This window comes from Engystomops pustulosus, chromosome 3 (assembly GCF_040894005.1).
Source record: "Engystomops pustulosus chromosome 3, aEngPut4.maternal, whole genome shotgun sequence".
Lineage (NCBI taxonomy): Eukaryota > Metazoa > Chordata > Amphibia > Anura > Leptodactylidae > Engystomops > Engystomops pustulosus.
The window spans coordinates 6,147,590-6,171,661 of NC_092413.1; the positions used below are offsets into that span (position 1 = coordinate 6,147,590).

The 24,072-nt window shown below is 45.9% G+C and overlaps 2 protein-coding genes across 2 annotated transcripts in view; one reads left to right on the top strand and one right to left on the bottom strand.

Moving 5' to 3' along the window:
* The window catches only part of RRP36 (ribosomal RNA processing 36), a 233,380-nt gene that overhangs the window by 110,379 nt on the left and 98,929 nt on the right, over nucleotides 1-24,072 (bottom strand). The gene's annotated exons all lie outside the window — the stretch shown is intronic.
* LOC140120786 (olfactory receptor 5V1-like) lies at nucleotides 21,706-22,842 on the top strand. The gene is made up of 2 exons (XM_072139729.1): nucleotides 21,706-21,717; nucleotides 21,877-22,842. The coding sequence occupies exons 1-2, from the start codon at nucleotides 21,706-21,708 to the stop codon at nucleotides 22,840-22,842; spliced, it is 978 nt and encodes a 325-aa protein (XP_071995830.1).

Genomic DNA, 24,072 nt, shown 5'->3' on the forward strand with positions numbered 1-24,072 from the left:
CACTGTGTGTACTATCCCTGTACTGTGACATCGCTGTGTGTATTATCCCTGTACTGTGACATCACTGTGTGTATTATCCCTGTACTGTGACATCACTGTGTGTATTATCTCTGTACTGTGACATCACTGTGTGTATTATCCCTGTACTGTGACATCACTGTGTGTATTATCCCTGTACTGTGATATCACTGTGTGTATTATCCCTGTACTGTGACATCACTGTGTGTATTATCCCTGTACTGTGACATCACTGTGTGTATTATCCCTGTACTGTGACATCACTGTGTGTATTATCCCTGTACTGTGACATCACTGTGTGTATTATCCCTGTACTGTGACATCACTGTGTGTATTATCCCTGTACTGTGACATCACTGAGTGTATTATCTCTGTACTGTGACATCACTGTGTGTATTATCTCTGTACTGTGACATCACTGTGTGTATTATCTCTGTACTGTGACATCACTGTGTGTATTATCCTGTACTGTGACATCACTGTGTGTATTATCTCTGTACTGTGACATCACTGTGTGTATTATCCTGTACTGTGACATCACTGTGTGTATTATCTCTGTACTGTGACATCACTGTGTGTATTATCCCTGTGCTGTGACATCACTATGTGTATTATCCCTGTACTGTGACATCACTGTGTGTATTATCTCTGTACTGTGACATCACTGTGTGTATTATCTCTGTACTATGACATCACTGTGTGTACTATCCCTGTACTGTGACATTGCTGTGTGTATTACCCCTGTACTGTGACATCACTGTGTGTATTATCTCTGTACTGTGACATCACTGTGTATTATCTCTGTACTATGACATCACTGTGTGTACTATCCCTGTACTGTGACATCGCTGTGTGTATTATCCCTGTACTGTGACATCACTGTGTGTATTATCCCTGTACTGTGACATCACTGTGTGTATTATCTCTGTACTGTGACATCACTGTGTGTATTATCCCTGTACTGTGACATCACTGTGTGTATTATCCTGTACTGTGACATCACTGTGTGTATTATCTCTGTACTGTGACATCACTGTGTGTATTATCCCTGTACTGTGACATCGCTGTGTATATTATCCTGTACTGTGACATCACTGTGTGTATTATCCCTGTACTGTGACATCACTGTGTGTATTATCCCTGTACTGTGACATCACTGTGTGTATTACCCCTGTACTGTGACATCGCTGTGTGTATTATCCCTGTACTGTGACATCGCTGTGTGTATTATCTCTGTACTGTGACATCACTGTGTGTATTATCTCTGTACTGTGACATCACTGTGTGTATTATCTCTGTACTGTGACATCACTGTGTGTAGTATCCCTGTACTGTGACATCACTGTGTGTATTATCTCTGTACTGTGACATCACTGTGTGTATTATCCCTGTACTGTGACATCGCTGTGTGTATTATCCGTGTACTGTGACATCACTGTGTGTATTATCCCTGTACTGTGACATCACTATGTGTATTATCTCTGTACTGTGACATCACTGTGTGTATTATCTCTGTACTGTGACATCGCTGTGTGTATTATCTCTGTACTGTGACATCACTGTGTGTATTATCCCTGCACTGTGACATCACTGTGTGTATTATCTCTGTACTGTGACATCACTGTGTGTATTATCCCTGTACTGTGACATCACTATGTGTATTATCCCTGTACTGTGACATCACTGTGTGTATTATCCCTGTACTGTGACATCACTGTGTGTATTATCCCTGCACTGTGACATCACTTTGTGTATTATCTCTGTACTATGACATCACTGTGTGTACTATCCCTGTACTGTGACATCACTGTGTGTATTATCTCTGTACTGTGACATCACTGTGTGTAGTATCCCTGTACTGTGACATCACTGTGTGTATTATCTCTGTACTGTGACATCACTGTGTGTAGTATCCCTGTACTGTGACATCGCTGTGTGTATTATCCCTGTACTGTGACATCACTGTGTGAATTATCTCTGTACTGTGACATCACTGTGTGTATTATCTCTGTACTGTGACATCGCTGTGTGTATTATCCGTGTACTGTGACATCACTGTGTGTATTATCTCTGTACTGTGACATCACTGTGTGTATAATCCCTGTACTGTGACATCACTGTGTGTATTATCCCTGTACTGTGACATCACTGTGTGTATTATCCCTGTACTGTGACATCACTGTGTGTATTATCCCTGTACTGTGACATCACTGTGTGTATTATCCCTGTACTGTGACATCACTGTGTGTATTATCCCTGTCCTGTGATATCACTGTGTGTATTATCCCTGTACTGTGACATCACTGTGTGTATTATCCCTGTACTGTGACATAACTGTGTATATTATCCTGTACTGTAACATCACTGTGTGTATTATCTCTGTACTGTGACATCACTGTGTGTATTATCCCTGTACTGTGACATCGCTGTGTGTATTATCCCTGTACTGTGACATCACTGTGTGTATTATCCCTGTACTGTGACATCGCTGTGTGTATTATCCCTGTACTGTGACATCACTGTGTGTATTATCCCTGTCCTGTGATATCACTGTGTGTATTATCCCTGTACTGTGACATCACTGTGTGTATTATCCCTGTACTGTGACATCACTGTGTATATTATCCTGTACTGTGACATCACTGTGTGTATTATCTCTGTACTGTGACATCACTGTGTATATTATCCCTGTACTGTGACATCACTGTGTGTATTATCCCTGTACTGTGACATCGCTGTGTGTATTATCCCTGTACTGTGACATCACTGTGTGTATTATCCCTGTCCTGTGATATCACTGTGTGTATTATCCCTGTACTGTGACATCACTGTGTGTATTATCCCTGTACTGTGACATCACTGTGTATATTATCCTGAACTGTGACATCACTGTGTGTATTATCTCTGTACTGTGACATCACTGTGTGTATTATCCCTGTACTGTGACATCACTGTGTGTATCATCTCTGTACTGTGACATCGCTGTGTGTAATATCCCTGTACTGTGACATCACTGTGTGTATTATCCCTGTACTGTGACATCGCTGTGTGTAATATCTCTGTACTGTGACATCACTGTGTGTATTATCCCTGTACTGTGACATCACTGTGTGTATTATCTCTGTACTGTGGCATCACTGTGTGTATTATCCCTGTACTGTGGCATCACTGTGTGTATTATCCCTGTACTGTGACATCGCTGTGTGTATTATCCCTGCACTGTGACATCACTGTGTGTATTATCCCTGTACTGTGACATCACTGTGTGTATTATCCTTGTACTGTGACATCACTGTGTGTATTATCCCTGTACTGTGACATCACTGTGTGTATTATCCATGTACTGTGACATCACTGTGTATATTATCCTGTACTGTGACATCACTGTGTGTATTATCCCTGTACTGTGACATCACTGTGTGTATTATCCCTGTACTGTGACATCGCTGTGTGTAATATCCCTGTACTGTGACATCACTGTGTGTATTATCCCTGTACTGTGACATCTCTGTGTGTAATATCCCTGTACTGTGACATCACTGTGTGTATTATCTCTGTACTGTGACATCACTGTGTGTATTATCCCTGTACTGTGACATCTCTGTGTGTAATATCCCTGTACTGTGACATCACTGTGTGTATTATCCCTGTACTGTGACATCGCTGTGTGTAATATCCCTGTACTGTGACATCACTGTGTGTATTATCTCTGTACTGTGACATCACTGTGTGTAGTATCCCTGTACTGTGACATACCTGTGTGTATTATCTCTGTACTGTGACATCACTGTGTGTATTATCCCTGTACTGTGACATCACTGTGTGTATTATCCCTGTACTGTGACATCACTGTGTGTATTATCCCTGTACTGTGACATCACTGTGTGTATTATCCCTGTACTGTGACATCGCTGAGTGTATTATCCCTGTACTGTGACATCACTGTGTGTATTATCCCTGTACTGTGACATCACTGTGTGTATTATCCCTGTACTGTGACATCACTGTGTGTATTATCCCTGTACTGTGACATCACTGTGTGTATTATCCCTGTACTGTGACATCGCTGTGTGTATTATCCCTGTACTGTGACATCACTGTGTGTATTATCCCTGTACTGTGACATCACTGTGTATATTATCCTGTACTGTGACATCACTGTGTGTATTATCCCTGTACTGTGACATCACTGTGTGTATTATCTCTGTACTGTGACATCACTGTGTGTATTATCCCTGTACTGTGACATCACTGTGTGTATTATCCCTGTACTGTGACATCACTGTGTGTATTATCCCTGTACTGTGACATCGCTGTGTGTATTCTCCCTGTACTGTGACATCACTGTGTGTATTATCCCTGTACTGTGACATCGCTGTGTGTATTCTCCCTGTACTGTGACATCACTGGGTGTATTATCTCTGTACTGTGACATCACTGTGTGTATTATCCCTGTACTGTGACATCACTGTGTGTATTATCCCTGTACTGTGACATCACTGTGTGTATTATCCCTGTACTGTGACATCACTGTGTGTATTATCCCTGTACTGTGACATCGCTGTGTATTATCCCTGTACTATGACATCACTGTGTGTATTATCTCTGTACTGTGACATCACTGTGTGTATTATCCCTGTACTGTGACATCACTGTGTGTATTATCCCTGTACTGTGACATCACTGTGTGTATTATCCCTGTACTGTAATATCACTGTGTATATTATCCTGTACTGTGACATCACTGTGTGTATTATCTTGTACTGTGACATCACTGTGTGTATTATCCCTGTACTGTGATATCACTGTGTGTATTATCCTGTACTGTGACATCACTGTGTGTATTATCCCTGTTCTGTGACATCACTGTGTGTATTATCCCTGTACTGTGACATCACTGTGTATATTATCCTGTACTGTGACACCACTGTGTGTATTATCTCTGTACTGTGACATCACTGTGTATTATCCCTGTACTGTGACATCACTGTGTGTATTATCCCTGTACTGTGACATCACTGTGTGTATTATCCCTGTACTGTGACATCACTGTGTATATTATCCTGTACTGTGACACCACTGTGTGTATTATCTCTGTACTGTGACATCACTGTGTATTATCCCTGTACTGTGACATCACTGTGTGTATTATCCCTGTACTGTGACATCACTGTGTGTATTATCCCTGTACTGTGACATCACTGTGTATATTATCCTGTACTGTGACACCACTGTGTGTATTATCTCTGTACTGTGACATCACTGTGTATTATCCCTGTACTGTGACATCACTGTGTGTATTATCCCTGTACTGTGACATCACTGTGTATTATCTCTGTACTGTGACATCATTGTGTGTATTATCCCTGTACTGTGACATCACTGTGTGTATTATCCCTGTACTGTGACATCACTGTGTGTTTTATCCCTGTACTGTGACATCACTGTGTGTAGTATCCCTGTACTGTGACATCACTGTGTGTATTATCCCTGTACTGTGACATCGCTGTGTGTATTATCCCTGTACTGTGACATCACTGTGTGTATTATCCTGTACTGTGACATCACTGTGTGTATTATCCCTGTACTGTGACATCGCTGTGTGTATTATCCTGTACTGTGACATCGCTGTGTGTATTATCCCTGTACTGTGACATCACTGTGTGTATTATCCCCTGTACTGTGACATCACTGTGTGTATTATCCTGTACTGTGACATCACTGTGTGTATTATCCTGTACTGTGACATCACTGTGTGTATTATCCCTGTACTGTGACATCACTGTGTATATTATCCTGTACTGTGACATCACTGTGTGTATTATCCTGTACTGTGACATCACTGTGTGTATTATTCCTGTACTGTGACATCACTGTGTATATTATCCTGTACTGTGACATCGCTGTGTGTATTATCCTGTACTGTGACATCACTGTGTGTATTATTCCTGTACTGTGACATCGCTGTGTGTAATATCCCTGTACTGTGACATCACTGTGTGTATTATCCCTGTACTGTGACATCGCTGTGTGTAATATCCCTGTACTGTGACATCACTGTGTGTATTATCCCTGTACTGTGACATCGCTGTGTGTAATATCCCTGTACTGTGACATCACTGTGTGTATTATCCCTGTACTGTGACATCACTGTGTGTATTATCCTGTACTGTGTGTATTATCCCTGTAATGTGACATCACTGTGTGTATTATCTCTGTACTGTGACATCACTGTGTGTATTATCCCTGTACTGTGACATCACTGTGTGTATTATCTCTGTACTGTGACATCACTGTGTGTATTATCCCTGTCCTGTGACATCACTGTGTGTATTATTCTGTACTGTGACATCACTGTGTATATTATCTCTGTACTGTGACATCACTGTGTGTATTATCCCTGTACTGTGACATCACTGTGTGTATTATCCCTATACTGTGACATCACTGTGTGTATTATCCCTGTACTGTGACATCACTGTGTGTATTATCCCCTGTACTGTGACATCACTGTGTATTATCCCTGTACTGTGACATCACTGTGTGTATTATCCCTGTACTGTGACATCACTGTGTGTATTATCTCTGTACTGTGACATCACTGTGTATTATCCATGTACTGTGAAATCACTGTGTGTATTATCCCTGTACTGTGACATCACTGTGTGTATTATCTCTGTACTGTGACATCACTGTGAGTATTATCCCTGTACTGTGACATCACTGTGTGTATTATCCCTGCACTGTGACATCACTGTCTGTATTATCTCTATACTGTGACATCACTGTGTATTATCCCTGTACTATGACATCACTGTGTGTATTATCTCTGTACTGTGACATCACTGTGTATTATCCCTGTACTGTGACATCACTGTGTGTATTATCCCTGTACTGTGATATCACTGTGTGTATTATCCCTGTACTGTGACATCACTGTGTATTATCCCTGTACTGTGACATCACTGTGTGTATTATCCCTGTACTGTGACATCACTGTGTGTATTATCTCTGTACTGTGACATCACTGTATTATCCCTGTACTGTGACATCACTGTGCGTATTATCTCTGTACTGTGACATCACTGTGTGTATTATCCTGTACTGTGACATCACTGTGTGTATCATCTCTGTACTGTGACATCACTGTGTGTATTATCCCTGTACTGTGACATCCCTGTGTGTATTATCCTGTACTGTGACATCACTGTGTATATTATCCTGTACTGTGACATCACTGTGTGTATTATCCCTGTACTGTGACATCACTGTGTATATTATCCCTGTACTGTGACATCACTGTGTGTATTATCCTGTACTGTGACATCACTGTGTGTATTATCCCTGTACTGTGATATCACTGTGTGTATTATCCTGTACTGTGACATCACTGTGTGTATTATCCCTGTACTGTGACATCACTGTGTGTATTATCCCTGTACTGTGACATCACTGTGTGTATTATCCCTGTACTGTGATATCACTGTGTATATTATCCTGTACTGTGACATCACTGTGTGTATTATCTTGTACTGTGACATCACTGTGTGTATTATCCCTGTACTGTGATATCACTGTGTGTATTATCCTGTACTGTGACATCACTGTGTGTATTATCCCTGTACTGTGACATCACTGTGTGTATTATCCCTGTACTGTGACATCACTGTGTATATTATCCTGTACTGTGACACCACTGTGTGTATTATCTCTGTACTGTGACATCACTGTGTATTATCCCTGTACTGTGACATCACTGTGTGTATTATCCCTGTACTGTGACATCACTGTGTATTATCTCTGTACTGTGACATCACTGTGTGTATTATCCCTGTACTGTGACATCACTGTGTGTATTATCCCTGTACTGTGACATCACTGTGTGTTTTATCCCTGTACTGTGACATCACTGTGTGTATTATCCCTGTACTGTGACATCACTGTGTGTATTATCTCTGTACTGTGACATCACTGTGTGTATTATCCCTGTACTGTGACATCACTGTGTGTATTATCTCTGTACTGTGACATCACTGTGTGTATTATCCCTGTACTGTGACATCACTGTGTATATTATCCTGTACTGTGACATCACTGTGTATATTATCCTGTACTGTGACATCACTGTGTATATTATCCTGTACTGTGACATCACTGTGTGTATTATCCCTGTACTGTGACACCACTGTGTGTATTATCCCTGTACTGTGACATCACTGTGTGTATTATCCTGTACTGTGACATCACTGTGTGTATTATCCCTGTACTGTGACATCACTGTGTGTATTATTCCTGTACTGTGACATCACTGTGTATATTATCCTGTACTGTGACATCACTGTGTATATTATCCTGTACTGTGACATCACTGTGTGTATTATCCCTGTACTGTGACATCACTGTGTATATTATCCTGTACTGTGACACCACTGTGTGTATTATCTCTGTACTGTGACATCACTGTGTATTATCCCTGTACTGTGACATCACTGTGTGTATTATCCCTGTACTGTGACATCACTGTGTATTATCTCTGTACTGTGACATCACTGTGTGTATTATCCCTGTACTGTGACATCACTGTGTGTATTATCCCTGTACTGTGACATCACTGTGTGTTTTATCCCTGTACTGTGACATCACTGTGTGTATTATCCCTGTACTGTGACATCACTGTGTGTATTATCCCTGTACTGTGACATCGCTGTGTGTATTATCCCTGTACTGTGACATCACTGTGTGTATTATCCCTGTACTGTGACATCACTGTGTGTATTATCCCTGTACTGTGACATCACTGTGTATATTATCCTGTACTGTGACATCACTGTGTGTATTATTGCTGTGCTGTGACAATGCTGTGTGTATTATCCCTGTACTGTGACATCCCTGTGTGTATTATCCCTGTACTGTGACATCACTGTGTGTATTATCCCTGTACTGTGACATCACTGTGTGTATTATCTTTGTACTGTGACATCACTGTGTGTATTATCCTTGTACTGTGACATCGCTGTGTGTATTATCCCTGTACTGTGACATCACTGTGTGTATCATCCCTGTACTGTGACATCACTGTGTGTATTATCCTTTGTACTGTGACATCACTGTGTGTATTATCCTGTACTGTGACATCACTGTGTGTATTATCCTGTACTGTGACATCACTGTGTGTATTATCCCTGTACTGTGACATCACTGTGTATATTATCCTGTACTGTGACATCACTGTGTATATTATCCTGTACTGTGACATCACTGTGTGTATTATCCTGTACTGTGACATCACTGTGTGTATTATCCCCTGTACTGTGACATCACTGTGTGTATTATCCTGTACTGTGACATCACTGTGTGTATTATCCCTGTACTGTGACATCACTGTGTGTATTATCCCTGTACTGTGACATCACTGTGTGTATTATCCCTGTACTGTGACATCACTGTGTATATTATCCTGTACTGTGACATCACTGTGTGTATTATTGCTGTGCTGTGACAATGCTGTGTGTATTATCCCTGTACTGTGACATCCCTGTGTGTATTATCCCTGTACTGTGACATCACTGTGTGTATTATCCCTGTACTGTGACATCACTGTGTGTATTATCTTTGTACTGTGACATCACTGTGTGTATTATCCTTGTACTGTGACATCGCTGTGTGTATTATCCCTGTACTGTGACATCACTGTGTGTATCATCCCTGTACTGTGACATCACTGTGTGTATTATCCTTTGTACTGTGACATCACTGTGTGTATTATCCTGTACTGTGACATCACTGTGTGTATTATCCTGTACTGTGACATCACTGTGTGTATTATCCCTGTACTGTGACATCACTGTGTATATTATCCTGTACTGTGACATCACTGTGTATATTATCCTGTACTGTGACATCACTGTGTGTATTATCCTGTACTGTGACATCACTGTGTGTATTATCCCCTGTACTGTGACATCACTGTGTGTATTATCCTGTACTGTGACATCACTGTGTGTATTATCCCTGTACTGTGACATCACTGTGTGTATTATTCCTGTACTGTGACATCACTGTGTATATTATCCTGTACTGTGACATCACTGTGTATATTATCCTGTACTGTGACATCACTGTGTGTATTATCTCTGTACTTGGGCCCCAAGGTTACCAGTTATGTTCCTGTGAATACGGATTTTAAGTGTTTTAGATCCGAGTGGGACCCGGGGCTGAGCAGTGAGTCCATGATGTTGGGCTAGAGAGAGACGCGTAGTGAGTGCCGTGCAATGTGCTGTTACTGCAGGGTAAACGTTTGATGAACACCGATCCTTGGACAGTGGACAGAGAGTCATAGGAGAGTCATACGAGAGTCATAGGAGAGTCACAGAAGAGACACAGGAGAGTCACACGAGAGTCACATGAGAGTCACACGAGAGTCACAGAAGAGACACAGAAGAGTCACACGAGAGTCACACGAGAGTCACACGAGAGTCACATGAGAGTCACATGAGAGTCACATGAGAGTCATAGGAGAGTCACACGAGAGTCACACGAGAGTCACACGAGAGTCACACGAGAGTCAATACATTTCTGGCGGCTACTGAGAGGAGTCCAGAGTTTATTAATCTGTGTGGAGCTGCAGGAAGGACATGGAGGCCAGAGAGTCACTACTTGTAGGATCCTCCCTGTGTCCTACGCAGTCTAGAAGTCACAGTGAGGGAAGGTATTGGGGCAGAACGTCACTGAGACACCGGAGAGATACTGGTCACATCCACGTCACATCTCCACACGACAGACAGGGCGGCCATACATTACCAGGGGGCACATACTTACTCCAGGACATGGCGTCCTCCTTCTACCGCCTCATCATTCGCGTCCGTCCACCTCCATGTCTAGAATGTTACTGCTTCGTGTAATATCAGAAGGAAAGAACGTGTCATTATAGATTTCGGATAATGAGCACGCTCTCCCCCATGAGTCTCTCATTATTATTGTCTCGTGTGGACTCCTGAGGGACCTTGTTAGGAGTCGGCAGACTGAGCCGGTCCCCGGGGACCAACCATCAGACATAATCTAAGCTGCTTCCAGAGGGAACGGACCCCTCATGAATGATCAGAACTCCCTCAGACTCGCTCTATGTCTGTCTGCAATACCCACCAAATCCCCCCGAAACAATCGGTAGGTCGTCCTATAGTTTGGACCACGTGTCCCTCACATCCTGGTTCTGGGAAGACTGGGGGGGGAGTTGAAATTAAGAGATTGGCTCCATGTATTGATCTAGAAATGTCTTTCTGTTTCGGTTCCAGATTTCTGTTTCCTCGACTTGTCTGGATTATAGAGAGGATATCTCCCCACCGGTGTATACACTTATAAACTCCAATCCACTGCTGGTTCCCTTCACATATCTAACCATAATCTCCAAAAACATTGGGGGTCATTTACTAAGGGCACGAATCGCGTTTTTATATCGGGTTACCTGAATTTTACCGTTTTGCGGCGATTTTCCCTGAATTGCCCCAGGTTTTTGTTGCACGCGATCGGATTGTGGCGCATCGGCGCCGGCATGCACGCGACAGAAATCGGGGGGCGTGTCTGTCAGAAAACCTGTCGGATTTGGAGAAACCGCCGTATTTTTTTTTTTAAAATGTGTCGCTTGACACGCACTTACCTGCACCCGGCCAGGCTTGGTGAACTTCAGTGACTTCAGCGCAGCAGCGACACCTAGTGGACATCAGGGGAACAGCCTTAATGAATCCCCGGAAGACCCGAATCCTCCACAGAGAACGCGCCGCAGGATCGCAACAGTGTCCAGTTCTCTACCCATTTCCCCCATAATCCACTGGCATCTAAGTGGCACCAGGCCTTCACCAGAGCCCGCCGCAAAGCGGGATGGTCTTTTTGCGACGTGGTACCACCAGGTCGTTCCACAGGTGCGACTAGCCCGCGGTGGCAGCCGAGGTCAAGGTAGTGGAAGACAGTCTCGTGGTTGGGTCCAGGCACAGGGTCCGGGCAGGCGGCAGAGATGCAGGGTCAAGTCCGATCCGGGGTCAGCAACAGGAGGTCCAGGCAGATGAAAATGGGAATACAGGAACATGGAACATAGGAACACAGGAATGTGGGAACACAAGACTCAGGAGCAGGAACGCACAGGAATGCAGGAATACTCAGGAATGTCCGGCGGGGAAGGAAGGGAGGTGCCGGTTAATAAGTTGGAGGTGTTCAATCAGCGGTGCGCTAACCCTTTAAATTTCTGACAGCCGGCGCGCGCGCCCTAGGAGGCGGGGCAGGTGAGTCCAGAGCTGTTGGAACGGGGGCACACGGAGAGACACGGGTGCGCCCGCGATCCGAGACAGGTAATCCTGGGAGCGCCCTTGACAACCCGTTCTCTAGGTATGTCTATGCTGTGATCTTCTGATATCACCACACAAGTCATCTCCAATACTATACCGATCACCTCCTTATGTCGGAAAAGGGATTTCCAGTCTAACCAGAAAGACCTCAAAGGGCTAGGAAAAAAGTTCTTGCACTGGCTCCATGTTCCCCTGTCATGGCCCGTTTCACCTTTTCATCACTTCTGGTCATGTGACCTATAGGGCAACCCCTCAATGGTTACAAGACCAAGTAGAGTGAGGTTACTGGTGCACTCCTCTGTTCTCGCTCCTGGGAGGCCACTGATTGGCTGCACTGAGCACGAGCACTTCATGGACAACCAATGGAAGCCACAGAGGGATTAGAACTTTTATTCCCTTTGCTCTGTCCGACCCGGTAAGACTGAAAATCCCCAGAATTTCATGATCTTCAAAACCCATTGTGTCGACCCGTCTGTCGTCATCTCCTGATGCCTTCTCTCCATGAATCTCCAGCACTCGTCATCCTTCTTAAAAGAATGACACTAAATAATAAAGGAGTTGACTGAATTTTCCTAAAATATGGGCCTTCGAAAGTAGATGCACATTTCCTAGTTGCCACCTTTTTAACTAGTTTGTACAAAAAATGTCTTGGTCTTTTGTGATGGTATAAAGTCTTCTGGTTTGGACCTTGTGTAGCTGATATGGGTTTGGTAAATGGAAAGTTACTGGAGTTCAGGACCAGAGCCGGTACTAGTAGACATCAGTCCAATAGTCATGGGATGGACTAAAGTATGAAAACTGACCGGAAATGTTTCGCGATCCAACAAAATCAGAGCAACCAATAGCAACACGGTTGTCTCCACTAGGTTGAGGTATCTTGCTGGGGATGTCACCACGGGGTATCACTGGGGAGCCATGATCAATATACGTAAGTGGCTGAGCATTTTCTCCCTTCTCATATCAGGACTAGAGATGAGCGAACATGCTCGTCCGAGCTTGATGCTCGGTCGAGCATTAGGGTACTCGAAACTGCTCGTTGCTCGGACGAATACTTCGCCCGCTCGAGAAAATGGCAGCTCCCGCCGTTTTGCTTTTTGGCGGCCAGAAACAGAGCCAATCACAAGCCAGGAGACTCTGCACTCCACCCAGCATGACGTGGTACCCTTACACGTCGATAGCAGTGGTTGGCTGGCCAGATCAGGTGACCCTGGGATAGACTAGCCGCTGGCCGCGCTGCTCGGATCATTCTGTGTCTGGATGCCGCTAGGGAGAGAGCTGCTGCTGCTCAGGGAAAGCGTTAGGGTGTTCTATTAGCTTACTGTTAGGCAGGAGTGATTCTCAAAGAACCCAACAGCCCTTCTTAGGGCTACAATAACGTTCTACTTTTTTTATTTTAATTTGCATCTAGTACCATTTTGTGAGGAATTAGCAGGGGGACTTGCTACCGTTGTGTTTAGCTCTTAGTGGCACACATATCCATAGCAAAGACCGAAGTGGGAAAATTTAGTAGGGGTTGGATTTCAATTAGGCACTAACTCAGTGTCATCTCATCTGGCATAGTAGTGTGCTTTCATACTTGGCTAGAAAATAGCCATAGCAATAGGATAGCATTGTTTGGTTTTAAAAACTCAAAAAAAACAAAAAACACACAAAAAAAAAAAAACACAAAAAAAAACAAAAAAAAGTAAAAAAAAAAATAAAGTTATAACTCTCATTTTAAAAATGTTTAACCCGAGGGCTAGGGGTAGAGGACGAGGGCGGGGACGTGGGCGTCCAACTACTGCAGGGGTCAGAGGCCGTGGTCCTGGGCGGGGTGAGACACCACCTGCTGATGAGGGAGCAGGGGAACGCCGCAGAGCTACACTCCCTAGGTTCATGTCTGAAGTTACTGGGACTCGTGGTAGAGCACTGTTGAGGCCAGAACAGTGCGAACAGGTGATGTCGTGGATTGCCGACAATGCTTCGAGCAATTTGTCCACCACCAGTCAGTCTTCCACGCAGTCCACCCATGTCACCGAAATCGCCACTCCTCCAGCTCCTGCACCTCAGCCTCCTCCCCCCCAGTCTGCCCCCTCCCAGGAAAATTTGGCATTTGAACCGGCATACTCTGAGGAACTGTTTTCTGGACCCTTCCCACAGTCACAAACCACTTGTCCGGTTGCTGCTGAGCAATTTTCCGATGCCCAGGTTTTCCAACAGTCACAGTCTGTGGGTGATGATGACCTTCTTGACGTAGTGGAAGTGTGTAAAGAGGTGTCCGACGATGAGGAGACACGGTTGTCAGACAGTGGGGAAGTTGTTGTCAGGGCAGGAAGTCCGAGGGGGGAGCAGACTGAGGGATCGGAGGATGATGAGGTGACAGACCCAAGCTGGGTTGAGAGGCCGGGTGAACACAGTGCTTCTGAGACGGAGGAGAGTCCTCGACCAGAACAGGTTGGAAGAGGCAGTGGTGGGGCCAGACGGAGAGGCAGGGCCAGAGCTGGTGCATCAGCGCCAAATGTGTCAACTAGTGAAGCTCCCGTGGCGAGGGCTCCTGCGGCGAGGGCTAGATCTTCAGAAGTCTGGAGGTTCTTTAAGGAAACACCGGATGACCGACGGACTGTGGTGTGCAACATTTGCCAAACCAGGCTCAGCAGGGGTTCCACCACTACTAGCTTAACTACCACCAGTATGCGCAGGCATATGAATGCTAAACACCCCACTCAGTGGCAACAAGCCCGTTCACCTCCGGCCGTGCACACCACTGCTCCTTCCCCTGTGTCAGCTGCTAGTCAGCCCCCTGCCCAGGACCCTGCCACAAAAACCCCATCGTCGCCTCCACGATCCTCCACAGCATCCACCAGCGTTCAGCTCTCCATACCCCAGACGCTGGAGCGGAAACGCAAATATAGTGCAACCCACCCGCACGCCCAAGCCCTTAATGTGCACATCTCCAGATTGCTTAGCCTGGAGATGCTGCCCTATAGGCTAGTAGAGACCGAGGCCTTTCGCAACCTCATGGCGGCGGCCGCCCCTCGGTATTCGGTCCCCAGCCGCCACTACTTTTCCCGATGTGCCGTCCCAGCCCTGCACCAGCACGTGTCAGACAACATCATCCGTGCCCTGACCAACGCCGTTTCTGACAAGGTCCACCTGACCACGGACACGTGGACGAGTGCTGCCGGGCAGGGCCACTATATATATCGCTGACGGCACATTGGGTTAACTTGGTGGAGGCTGGGACCGAGTCTGACACTGGGGCTGCTCATATACTGCCGACGCCGAGGATTGCGGGGCCTACCTCGGTCCAGGTGTTTCAGGCCTACTATGCCTCCTCCTCCTCCCACCCCTCCTCCACCTCCTCCTCCGAACTACCATCCGTGGGCACGGCGCCATCAGTCGGTAGCTCTAGGCACAGCAGCAGTGCCGTCGCTAAGCGACAGCAGGCGGTGCTCAAACTGCTGAGCCTAGGCGACAAAAGGCACACCGCCCAAGAGCTATTACAGGGCATCACGGCGCAGACTGATCTGTGGCTGGCACCGCTGAACCTCAAGCCGGGAATGGTTGTGTGTGACAACGGCCGTAACCTGGTGGCGGCTCTGCAACTCGGCAGACTGACACATGTGCCATGCCTGGCCCATGTGTTAAATCTGATAGTTCAGCGTTTCCTCAAGACATACCCCAATCTGTCTGATTTGCTCACGAAGGTGCGCCGCATCTGTGCGCATTTCAGGAAGTCCAGCACAGATGCTGCCACTCTCAGGGCAGCGCAGCACCGCCTCCAACTGCCCGCTCACCGACTGTTGTGCGACGTGCCCACGAGGTGGAATTCAACACTGACCATGTTATCCAGAGTTTACCAGCAGCGCAGAGCGATTGTAGACTGCCAGATGTCAACTTCCACCAGAACTGGTAGTCAGGTCAGTCAGCTTCCTCAAGTCTACAATGAGGAGTGGACGTGGATGTCTGATATCTGTCAGGTGCTGAGTAACTTTGAGGAGTCAACACAGATGGTCAGTGGCGATGCCGCCATCATCAGCCTCACCATCCCGCTGCTTGGCCTGTTGAAAAACTCTCTGATCAGCATGAAGTCGGAAGCTTTGCGCTCGTCACAAGAGACAGGGGAAGAATATTCCCTTGTTGATAGCCAAAGCACCCTCAGGTCTGTTTCTCAGCGCATATCGGAGGAGGTGGAGGTGGAGGAGGATGAGGAGGAAGAGGAGGAGAATGTTGGTGAGACACAAGAGGGGACCATTGTTGAGTCCTTTACTGTTCAGCGTGTATGGGCAGAAGAAGAGGAGTTGGAGGAGGAGGAAATGGACAGTCAGGCCAGTGAGGGGAGTGAATTCTTACGCGTTGGTACTCTGGCGCATATGGCAGATTTCATGCTAGGCTGCCTATCCCGTGACCCTCGCGTTCAAAGAATTTATTCCAGCACCGATTACTGGGTGTTCACTCTCCTGGACCCACGGTACAAGCAAAATCTTTCCACTCTCATCCCTGCAGAGGAAAGGAGTGTGAGAATGCATGAATACCAGCAGGCCCTGGTGCACAAGCTGAAACAGTATTTCCCTTCTGACAGCGCTAGCGGCAGAGTGCGTAGTTCTGCGGGACAAGTAGCGAGGGAGAGTAGGCGAGCAGGCAGCTTGTCCAGCACTGGCAAGGGTACGCTTTACAAGGCTTTTGCCAGCTTTATGTCACCCCAGCAAGACACTGTCACCTGTCCCCAGTCTCGGCAGAGTAGGGCTGATCTTTACAGAAAGATGGTGAGGGAGTACGTAGCTGACCATACCATCGTCCTAAATGATCACACAGCTCCCTACAACTACTGGGTTTCAAAGCTGGACATGTGGCACGAACTGGCGCTGTACGCCTTGGAGGTTCTTGCCTGCCCTGCCGCTAGCGTCTTGTCCGAGCGGGTTTTCAGTGCAGCTGGTGGCATCATCACCGATAAGCGTACACGCCTGTCGACTGACAGCGCTGACAGGCTGACGCTTATTAAAATGAATAAAGCCTGGATTTCTCATAATTTCCAATCTCCACCAGGTGAAGGAAGCTCAACCTGAATAATTGATCCACTCCTCCTCCTCCTCATTTTCCTCCTTCTCCTCCTCTTTGTACAGTAAAGCAGAGGAAAATGGCTATTTTTTGACAGGGCCCACTGGCTCTTGCTATAGTACTTCATGCATTTAATTTTTCTGGAGGGCCACCTACCCGGTCCTCTGTTTGAAACAATTTTTGTGAGTGCCACATACAGGCACTCAATCTATTCCATTTTACTGCAGGGCCACCTACCTGCTCCTCTGGTTTGAAACATTTTTGGGACTGCCACATACAGGCACTCAATCTATTCCATTTTACTGGAGGGCCACCTACCTGCTCCTCTGGTTTGAAAAATTTTTGGGACTGCCACATACAGGCACTCAATCTATTCCATTTTACTGCAGGGCCACCTACCTGCTCCTCTGGTTTGAAACATTTTTGGGACTGCCACATACAGGCACTCAATCTATTCCATTTTACTGGAGGGCCACCTACCTGCTCCTCTGGTTTGAAAAATGTTTGGGACTGCCACATACAGGCACTATCCAAATTAAATTGTCTCCATAGCAGCCTCCACACGTTGTCTCCATTGCTACCTCCAAAAGTCGTCCATATAGCTGCCTCCATACATCGTCCCTTTATCAAACGAGGTGTGTCAGGCAGAAATTTGGGTTGTTTTCATGGATTCCACATCAAAGTTGTTAACTTTGTCGCCACCCTGCTGTGTTATCCACAAAATATACTGGCAAACTTTTACCATTTAGGGATATTATTTCAGCGCTTCTTGCGCATCTGTTTACATTCCCCTCACCCGGCATATCCTAAACTTATAAGAACGCTACTACACTTGATCTTATACAAAAGGTTCTTAGAAGTGCTGTTTGGGGAGTAGCCTAGAGACAGGGGCTTGAATTGGCGAAAGCTCGCCTGGCAGCGGAGCGCCAGCTCCATGCGCATCATGCGCTTCTTGCGCATCTGTTTACATTCCCCTCACCCGCCATATCCCAAACTTATAAGAACGCTACTACACTTAACTTGGTGCAGGCTGGGACCGAGTCTGACCCTGGGGCTGGTCATATACTGCCGACGCAGAGAATTGCGGGGCCTACCTCGGTCCAGGTCTCAAAGGCCTACTATACCTCCTCCCACCCCTCCTCCACCTCCTCCTCCTCCGAATTACCATCCGTGGGCATGGCGCCATCAGTCGGTAGCTCTAGGCACAGCAGCAGTGCCGTCGCTAAGCGACAGCAGGCGGTGCTGAAACTGCTGAGCCTAGGCGATAAAAGGCACACCGCCCAAGAGCTATTACAGGGCATTCCACATCAAAGTTGTTAACTTTGTCGCCACCCTGCTGTGTAATCCACAAAATATACTGGCAAACTTTTACCATTTAGGGATATTATTTCAGCGCTTCTTGCGCATCTGTTTACATTCCCCTCACCCGGCATATCCTAAACTTATAAGAACGCTACTACACTTGATCTTATACAAAAGGTTCTTAGAAGTGCTGTTTGGGGAGTAGCCTAGAGACAGGGGCTTGGATTGGCAAAAGCTCGCCTGGCTGCAGAGCGCCAGCTCCATCCCAAGATCCAACTAACATAGTTGCAGCACCTTTAATCTACTACTAGTTCACTGCCTCCATAATAATAATAATAATAATCTTTATTTATATAGCGTCATCATATTCTGTAGCGCTTTACAAATCATAGGAAACAAATACAAATGTAATGTAACAGAGCACAACATTTGTATGGAACAACAGGAGTGAGGTCCCTGCTCGCCAGAGCTTACGGTTTATGAAGATGATGGGGTAACACGAGGTAAAAGAATATTTAATGGTCAAGCCATTCTTCTTAGGGAATAGAAAAAAATATAATAAATGGAATTGCTGTCGCTTGAACCACTCAGCCGTCATCTTATATACCAGGTCCAGGGTGAATGGGACTGCAGAGAAGTCTGGTGCCTGTTGGTTGCTGGATAACAGATGGGAGGACGACACAGGACGGGTTAGTAGAAGAGTTAAAACTTCATGCAGTTAATGAGTGTTATAGGCTTGCCTAAAGAAATGGGTTTTAAGAGCACGTTTGAAACTTTGGAGGTTAGGTATTAGTCTGATAGTCCAGGGCAGAGCATTCCATAGAATTGGTGCAGCTCTAGAGAAGTCTTGGAGACGCGAGTGGGAGGTCCGCACTAGGGTAGAGGTTAATCTAAGATCACTGGCGGATCTAAGAGCACGGGTTGGGCGATAGACTGAGATAAGAGAGGAGAGGTAGGGGGGTGCAGCATTATACAGAGCTTTATGGATGAGGGTTATTATTATTTTAAACTGTATTCGAAAGGAGACTGGCAGCCAGTGCAGCGACTGGCATGAACTGTAAGCATACATGGTCCCCTTATCAAACGAGCTGTGTCAGGCAGAATTTTGGGTTGTTTTCATGGCTTCCATGTTAACTTTGTCGCCACCCTGCTGTGTAATCCACAAAATATACTGGCAAACTTTTATCATGTACCGATATTATTTGAGCGCTTCTTGCTCACCTCCTTTGGTTCCTCTCTGACACCCATTGGTTTGAAGCCTGAGTCCAATTAGGGTATGTCGCCATGCCACTCTCTAGCCTGCCGCTGCTGCCGCTGCCTCTGCATGCCGTCCCCTATAGTGTCAGGGTCAATTATTGGATGTTTTACATGCTATCTAGCTTCATTCTGTCACTCTGTCATGGCCATGCTGTTGCCCATAATTTTGGCATAATGGTGCGATTAAGCAGCCTCAGAGGCATCCATGCATGCTGCCCCTGCTGTTTCCTGTCCATTTCCGTGGTGTTTCCATCCTTTTCTGAGGTTCCCAGGTGTTTGGCCAAGCTTCCCTGTGCAGAGCCTTGGTCCCCTTGAAAAATGCTCGAGTCTCCCATTGACTTCAATGGGGTTCGTTATTCGAGACGAGCACTCGAGCATCGGGAAAAGTTCGTCTCGAATAACGAGTACCCGAGCATTTTAGTGTTCGCTCATCTCTAATCAGGACCATTCTTGAAAATGAATCCTAAAAGTCTTACTTAAATATCAAACGTCTTGTCTTCTGGACTTTGGACCTACAGAATTCAGTCCACTTCCTCCGAAAACATTTTGGTTTGGTGTCACTTCACATGGGCCATAAATAAGGCGAGAAGGCCTTCACCAGGGGTCCATGTGAGTTGAGTGAAAACACACAGAACTGATGCATCTGTTGTGTTAAAGGACATGGACATCATATGCTCCTAGAGGAACAGCTGGTACATCAGGTTGGTGGTGCTCTTTATCCACCTCTAGAAATCACACGTTTTCACTCATGGACAGTGTATGTGCAACAACCCTGCCGATGCATTGGGTGAGGTAGGTGTAACTTATCCCTCTCCATGTTAGTAGCTACCTGGTAAGACAGGTCACCTCACTAAGAGGTCTTTAGCATGAGGAACTAAAGACCAGCCGTAAAGTGTTAATTGTCCTAACCAATTGTAGGCTCTGTATTTGCTGTAAGGAAGGAGTAAGCTGGTTGGACAAGTGCTTGCTACATCACCAAGGGAGGTTATAAAACCCCTTGTGGATGGGAGCACATTGTCCAGTGATAGTCCAGTCTTGGTCAGTCCAGTGAGAAGCTCAGTGCTGCAGAGTTCCAGACCAGGAATCAGAGGTGTCTCAGGCAAGCTGCCTGACACCTTAGCCAGTCTGGAGACTAGGCTAGTAGCAGAGGTCCACCACCAGGACTCTGCTCCATCTCTACTAGCCCAGTCTGAAGCTATTATCCAGGCTATGTGCACACCTTCCTGAGGACCTGAACTCAGACCGGCTATCTCCATGTAGCTGAAGTTTTGCTGCTGTTGAGGCCATTGCCTGTTTGATAATAGAGGCTGCATACCACCAAGGTGCCCCCATCCTCCATCACCAGGGATCCCTTCTACACACCGGGGTTGCCTCTCCCTCCATGTTCTTGCACACACCACCTGCTGGGGAACTGCCAGACTGTAGGCCTGTCCTCCAGTCCTGATACTAACCCCCGTGATCATCCCCATGCGCTAGGCCGCACTAGCCAGCCAATCTGGTAATCAGGACCCTGGCTTCCTCCAGCCACCGAAAAAAAGTCAGGCCCCGGCAGGGGATGTTGCATATGGACAGAATGCTTTTGTTTCTAGTAGATTAGTGCGTGTCGTCACTGTTGGTTCCTCAGACTATTCTCCCAGGATCTCAAGGTCCCTTCACTTACAATTTCCTTCCACATATTCTCTGAGCAATTTCATTTCAGCAGATAATGATAATCCAGTCTTTTGGGAATTGGAAACGTGTGACATAAATATAGAAGATGCAGACAAAGGTAAGAAACTGAAAGCTGAATGTCACCGATGACTCACGATGGACCACTCACATCTCACGTTCTGGTAATTCTACTCGGTCAAGTCTTCGATTGTCTTTATCTCACGATGTATTTCTCAGCTGTGGATATTTCATACATTTTTGTTCTGGATTTCACTAGGGTTACCCCCGGAGACAAGTCAACGCAACCGGGGTGAACGAATTCTTCTTGCTCGGAGTTTCGGAAGGGTCAGATTTTAAATTTTTGTTCCTTGTCATCTTCACCATCGTCTACATAGTCACCGTCTGCGGTAATGTGTTGTTCATTGCCACCATCAGGTCTCAGCGTAGCCTCCACACTCCAATGTACTTTTTCCTGGAAAACTTGTCCGTCTTAGATGTTTCCTTGTCTACAGTCATTGTCCCTAATCTTCTGGACATTCTCTTGGTTGATCACAAGGTGGTCCTCTTTGCTGGTTGTGTCAGTCAGATCTTCTGCTACCAGATCATTATCGTTGCAGAGTGCTTCCTCCTGGCCATAATGGCCTATGACCGCTTCTTGGCCATCTGTCTTCCATTGCAGTACACGGTTGTGATGGTGAGACCCTTTCTCGTTGGGATGATTTCTCTCTGCTGGATCCTGGGTATTGCGTACTCATTAACAAAAACCCTGTTCATCTTAAGGCTCGTTTTCTGTGGGCCAAATGTCATCTCCAGCTTCTTCTGCGATGCCCCTTTATTATCTCGACTGTCGTGCTCTGAAAGCCTCGGCCTGCAGACGTTTCAGTTGACAGCTGGGATCTTTGTAGGACCTATTCCTGCTCTCATAGTCGTGAGCTCATACGTTGCCATTCTCACCACCGTGGTCAGAATACATTCTGCTGAGGGCAAGCGGAAGGCCTTTTCTACTTGCGCCTCTCACCTAACAGTCGTCATTCTGTTTTACGGAACAGGAATTTTTACCTACGTTATTCAGCCCGGGCTGAGCAGAGAGACTGAAGTGAAAAATGCGATCATGGTGGTCTACACCATCGTAGCTCCAATGCTCAACCCGTTTATCTACAGCTTCCGAAACCAAGAGGTGCTGAATGGGTGGAGGAAACTACTGAGGGAAATCGTCCTCTTCTTAAGTAACAAATTAAATTAGCGCATGGATGTGTCAGCTATGACCGAGTTTTCCCACACACATAAGATATTGGGGCAGATTTACTTACCCGGTCCATTCGCGATCCAGCGGCGCATTCTCCATCGAGGATTCGGGTCTTGCGGTGATTCACTAAGGTAGCCCGATGTCCACCAGGTGTTGCTGCTGCGCTGAATTCTGTCGGAGTTCACTGAAGTTTACCATCCTACCCTGGGTGCAGGTAAGCGACACTTTTTTTAAAAAAAATGCGGCGGTTTTTCCGAATCCGTCGGGTTTTCTTATGGCCACGCCCCCCGATTTCCGCCGCATGCATGCCTGCGGCGATGCGCCACAATCCGATCGCGTGTGCCAAAATCCTGGGGTAATTCAGGGAAAATCAGCGCAAATCGGTAATATTCATGTACCCCGTCGGAGAAACTCGATTCGGGCCCTTAGTAAATGACCCCCATTGGCCAGAAAGATCCAACCACCAACATCTTAGACTAAACTCATAGATGAAGGAAGTTCTTAAAGGTCCAAAATAGAACTGGTTTTACAGTCAACGACTTCCAGAAAATCAAAAACATCTACTTTTTGGTAGATCTGGCCATCCTGAGTCATCTGCAGCTGAAATGGTCAAGATGACCATCAGGGTCTTCTGAAGGCCATAAACTGGACTGGTGGCACATGAAAAGCTTTGGTCTGGGTTTCCTAAATTGATTGACCAATATTGAGGGTCTAAATGTTGTTCCACAAAATGTTTGAACGTCTCATTTATCAATTTATCATTCAGTTCTACCTAAAGGATAAGATTTTCGGACATCCTTGACCTTGTACATTTTCACACTGGAGTCATTGGCCTATGGACCACAATTCCATCATTCGGGAAGTTATTCACTTGTTATGGTCACATTTTTGGTGTAAAATACAGGCAGTCCCCGGGTTACGAACAAGATCGGTTCCTTGGGTTTGTACTTAAGTTGAATTTGTATGTAAGTCGAAACTGTATATTTTAAAATTGTTGGCTTTTCAAAATTTTAGCTGTAATGGGACCAAGTTTTATCACTAAAACTTCATTGCAGACACCTTACAGCTGATCATCACAGCCTGGGACTATAGTAACATCCAGAGAGGTCACAGGGGGCAGAGGGGTCCGTCTGTAACTAGGGGTTGTCTGTAAGTCGGGTGTTCTTAAATAGGGGACCGCCTGTATTGCAATAAATACTTTAAAATAAAAAAATATTGCATCTCCAT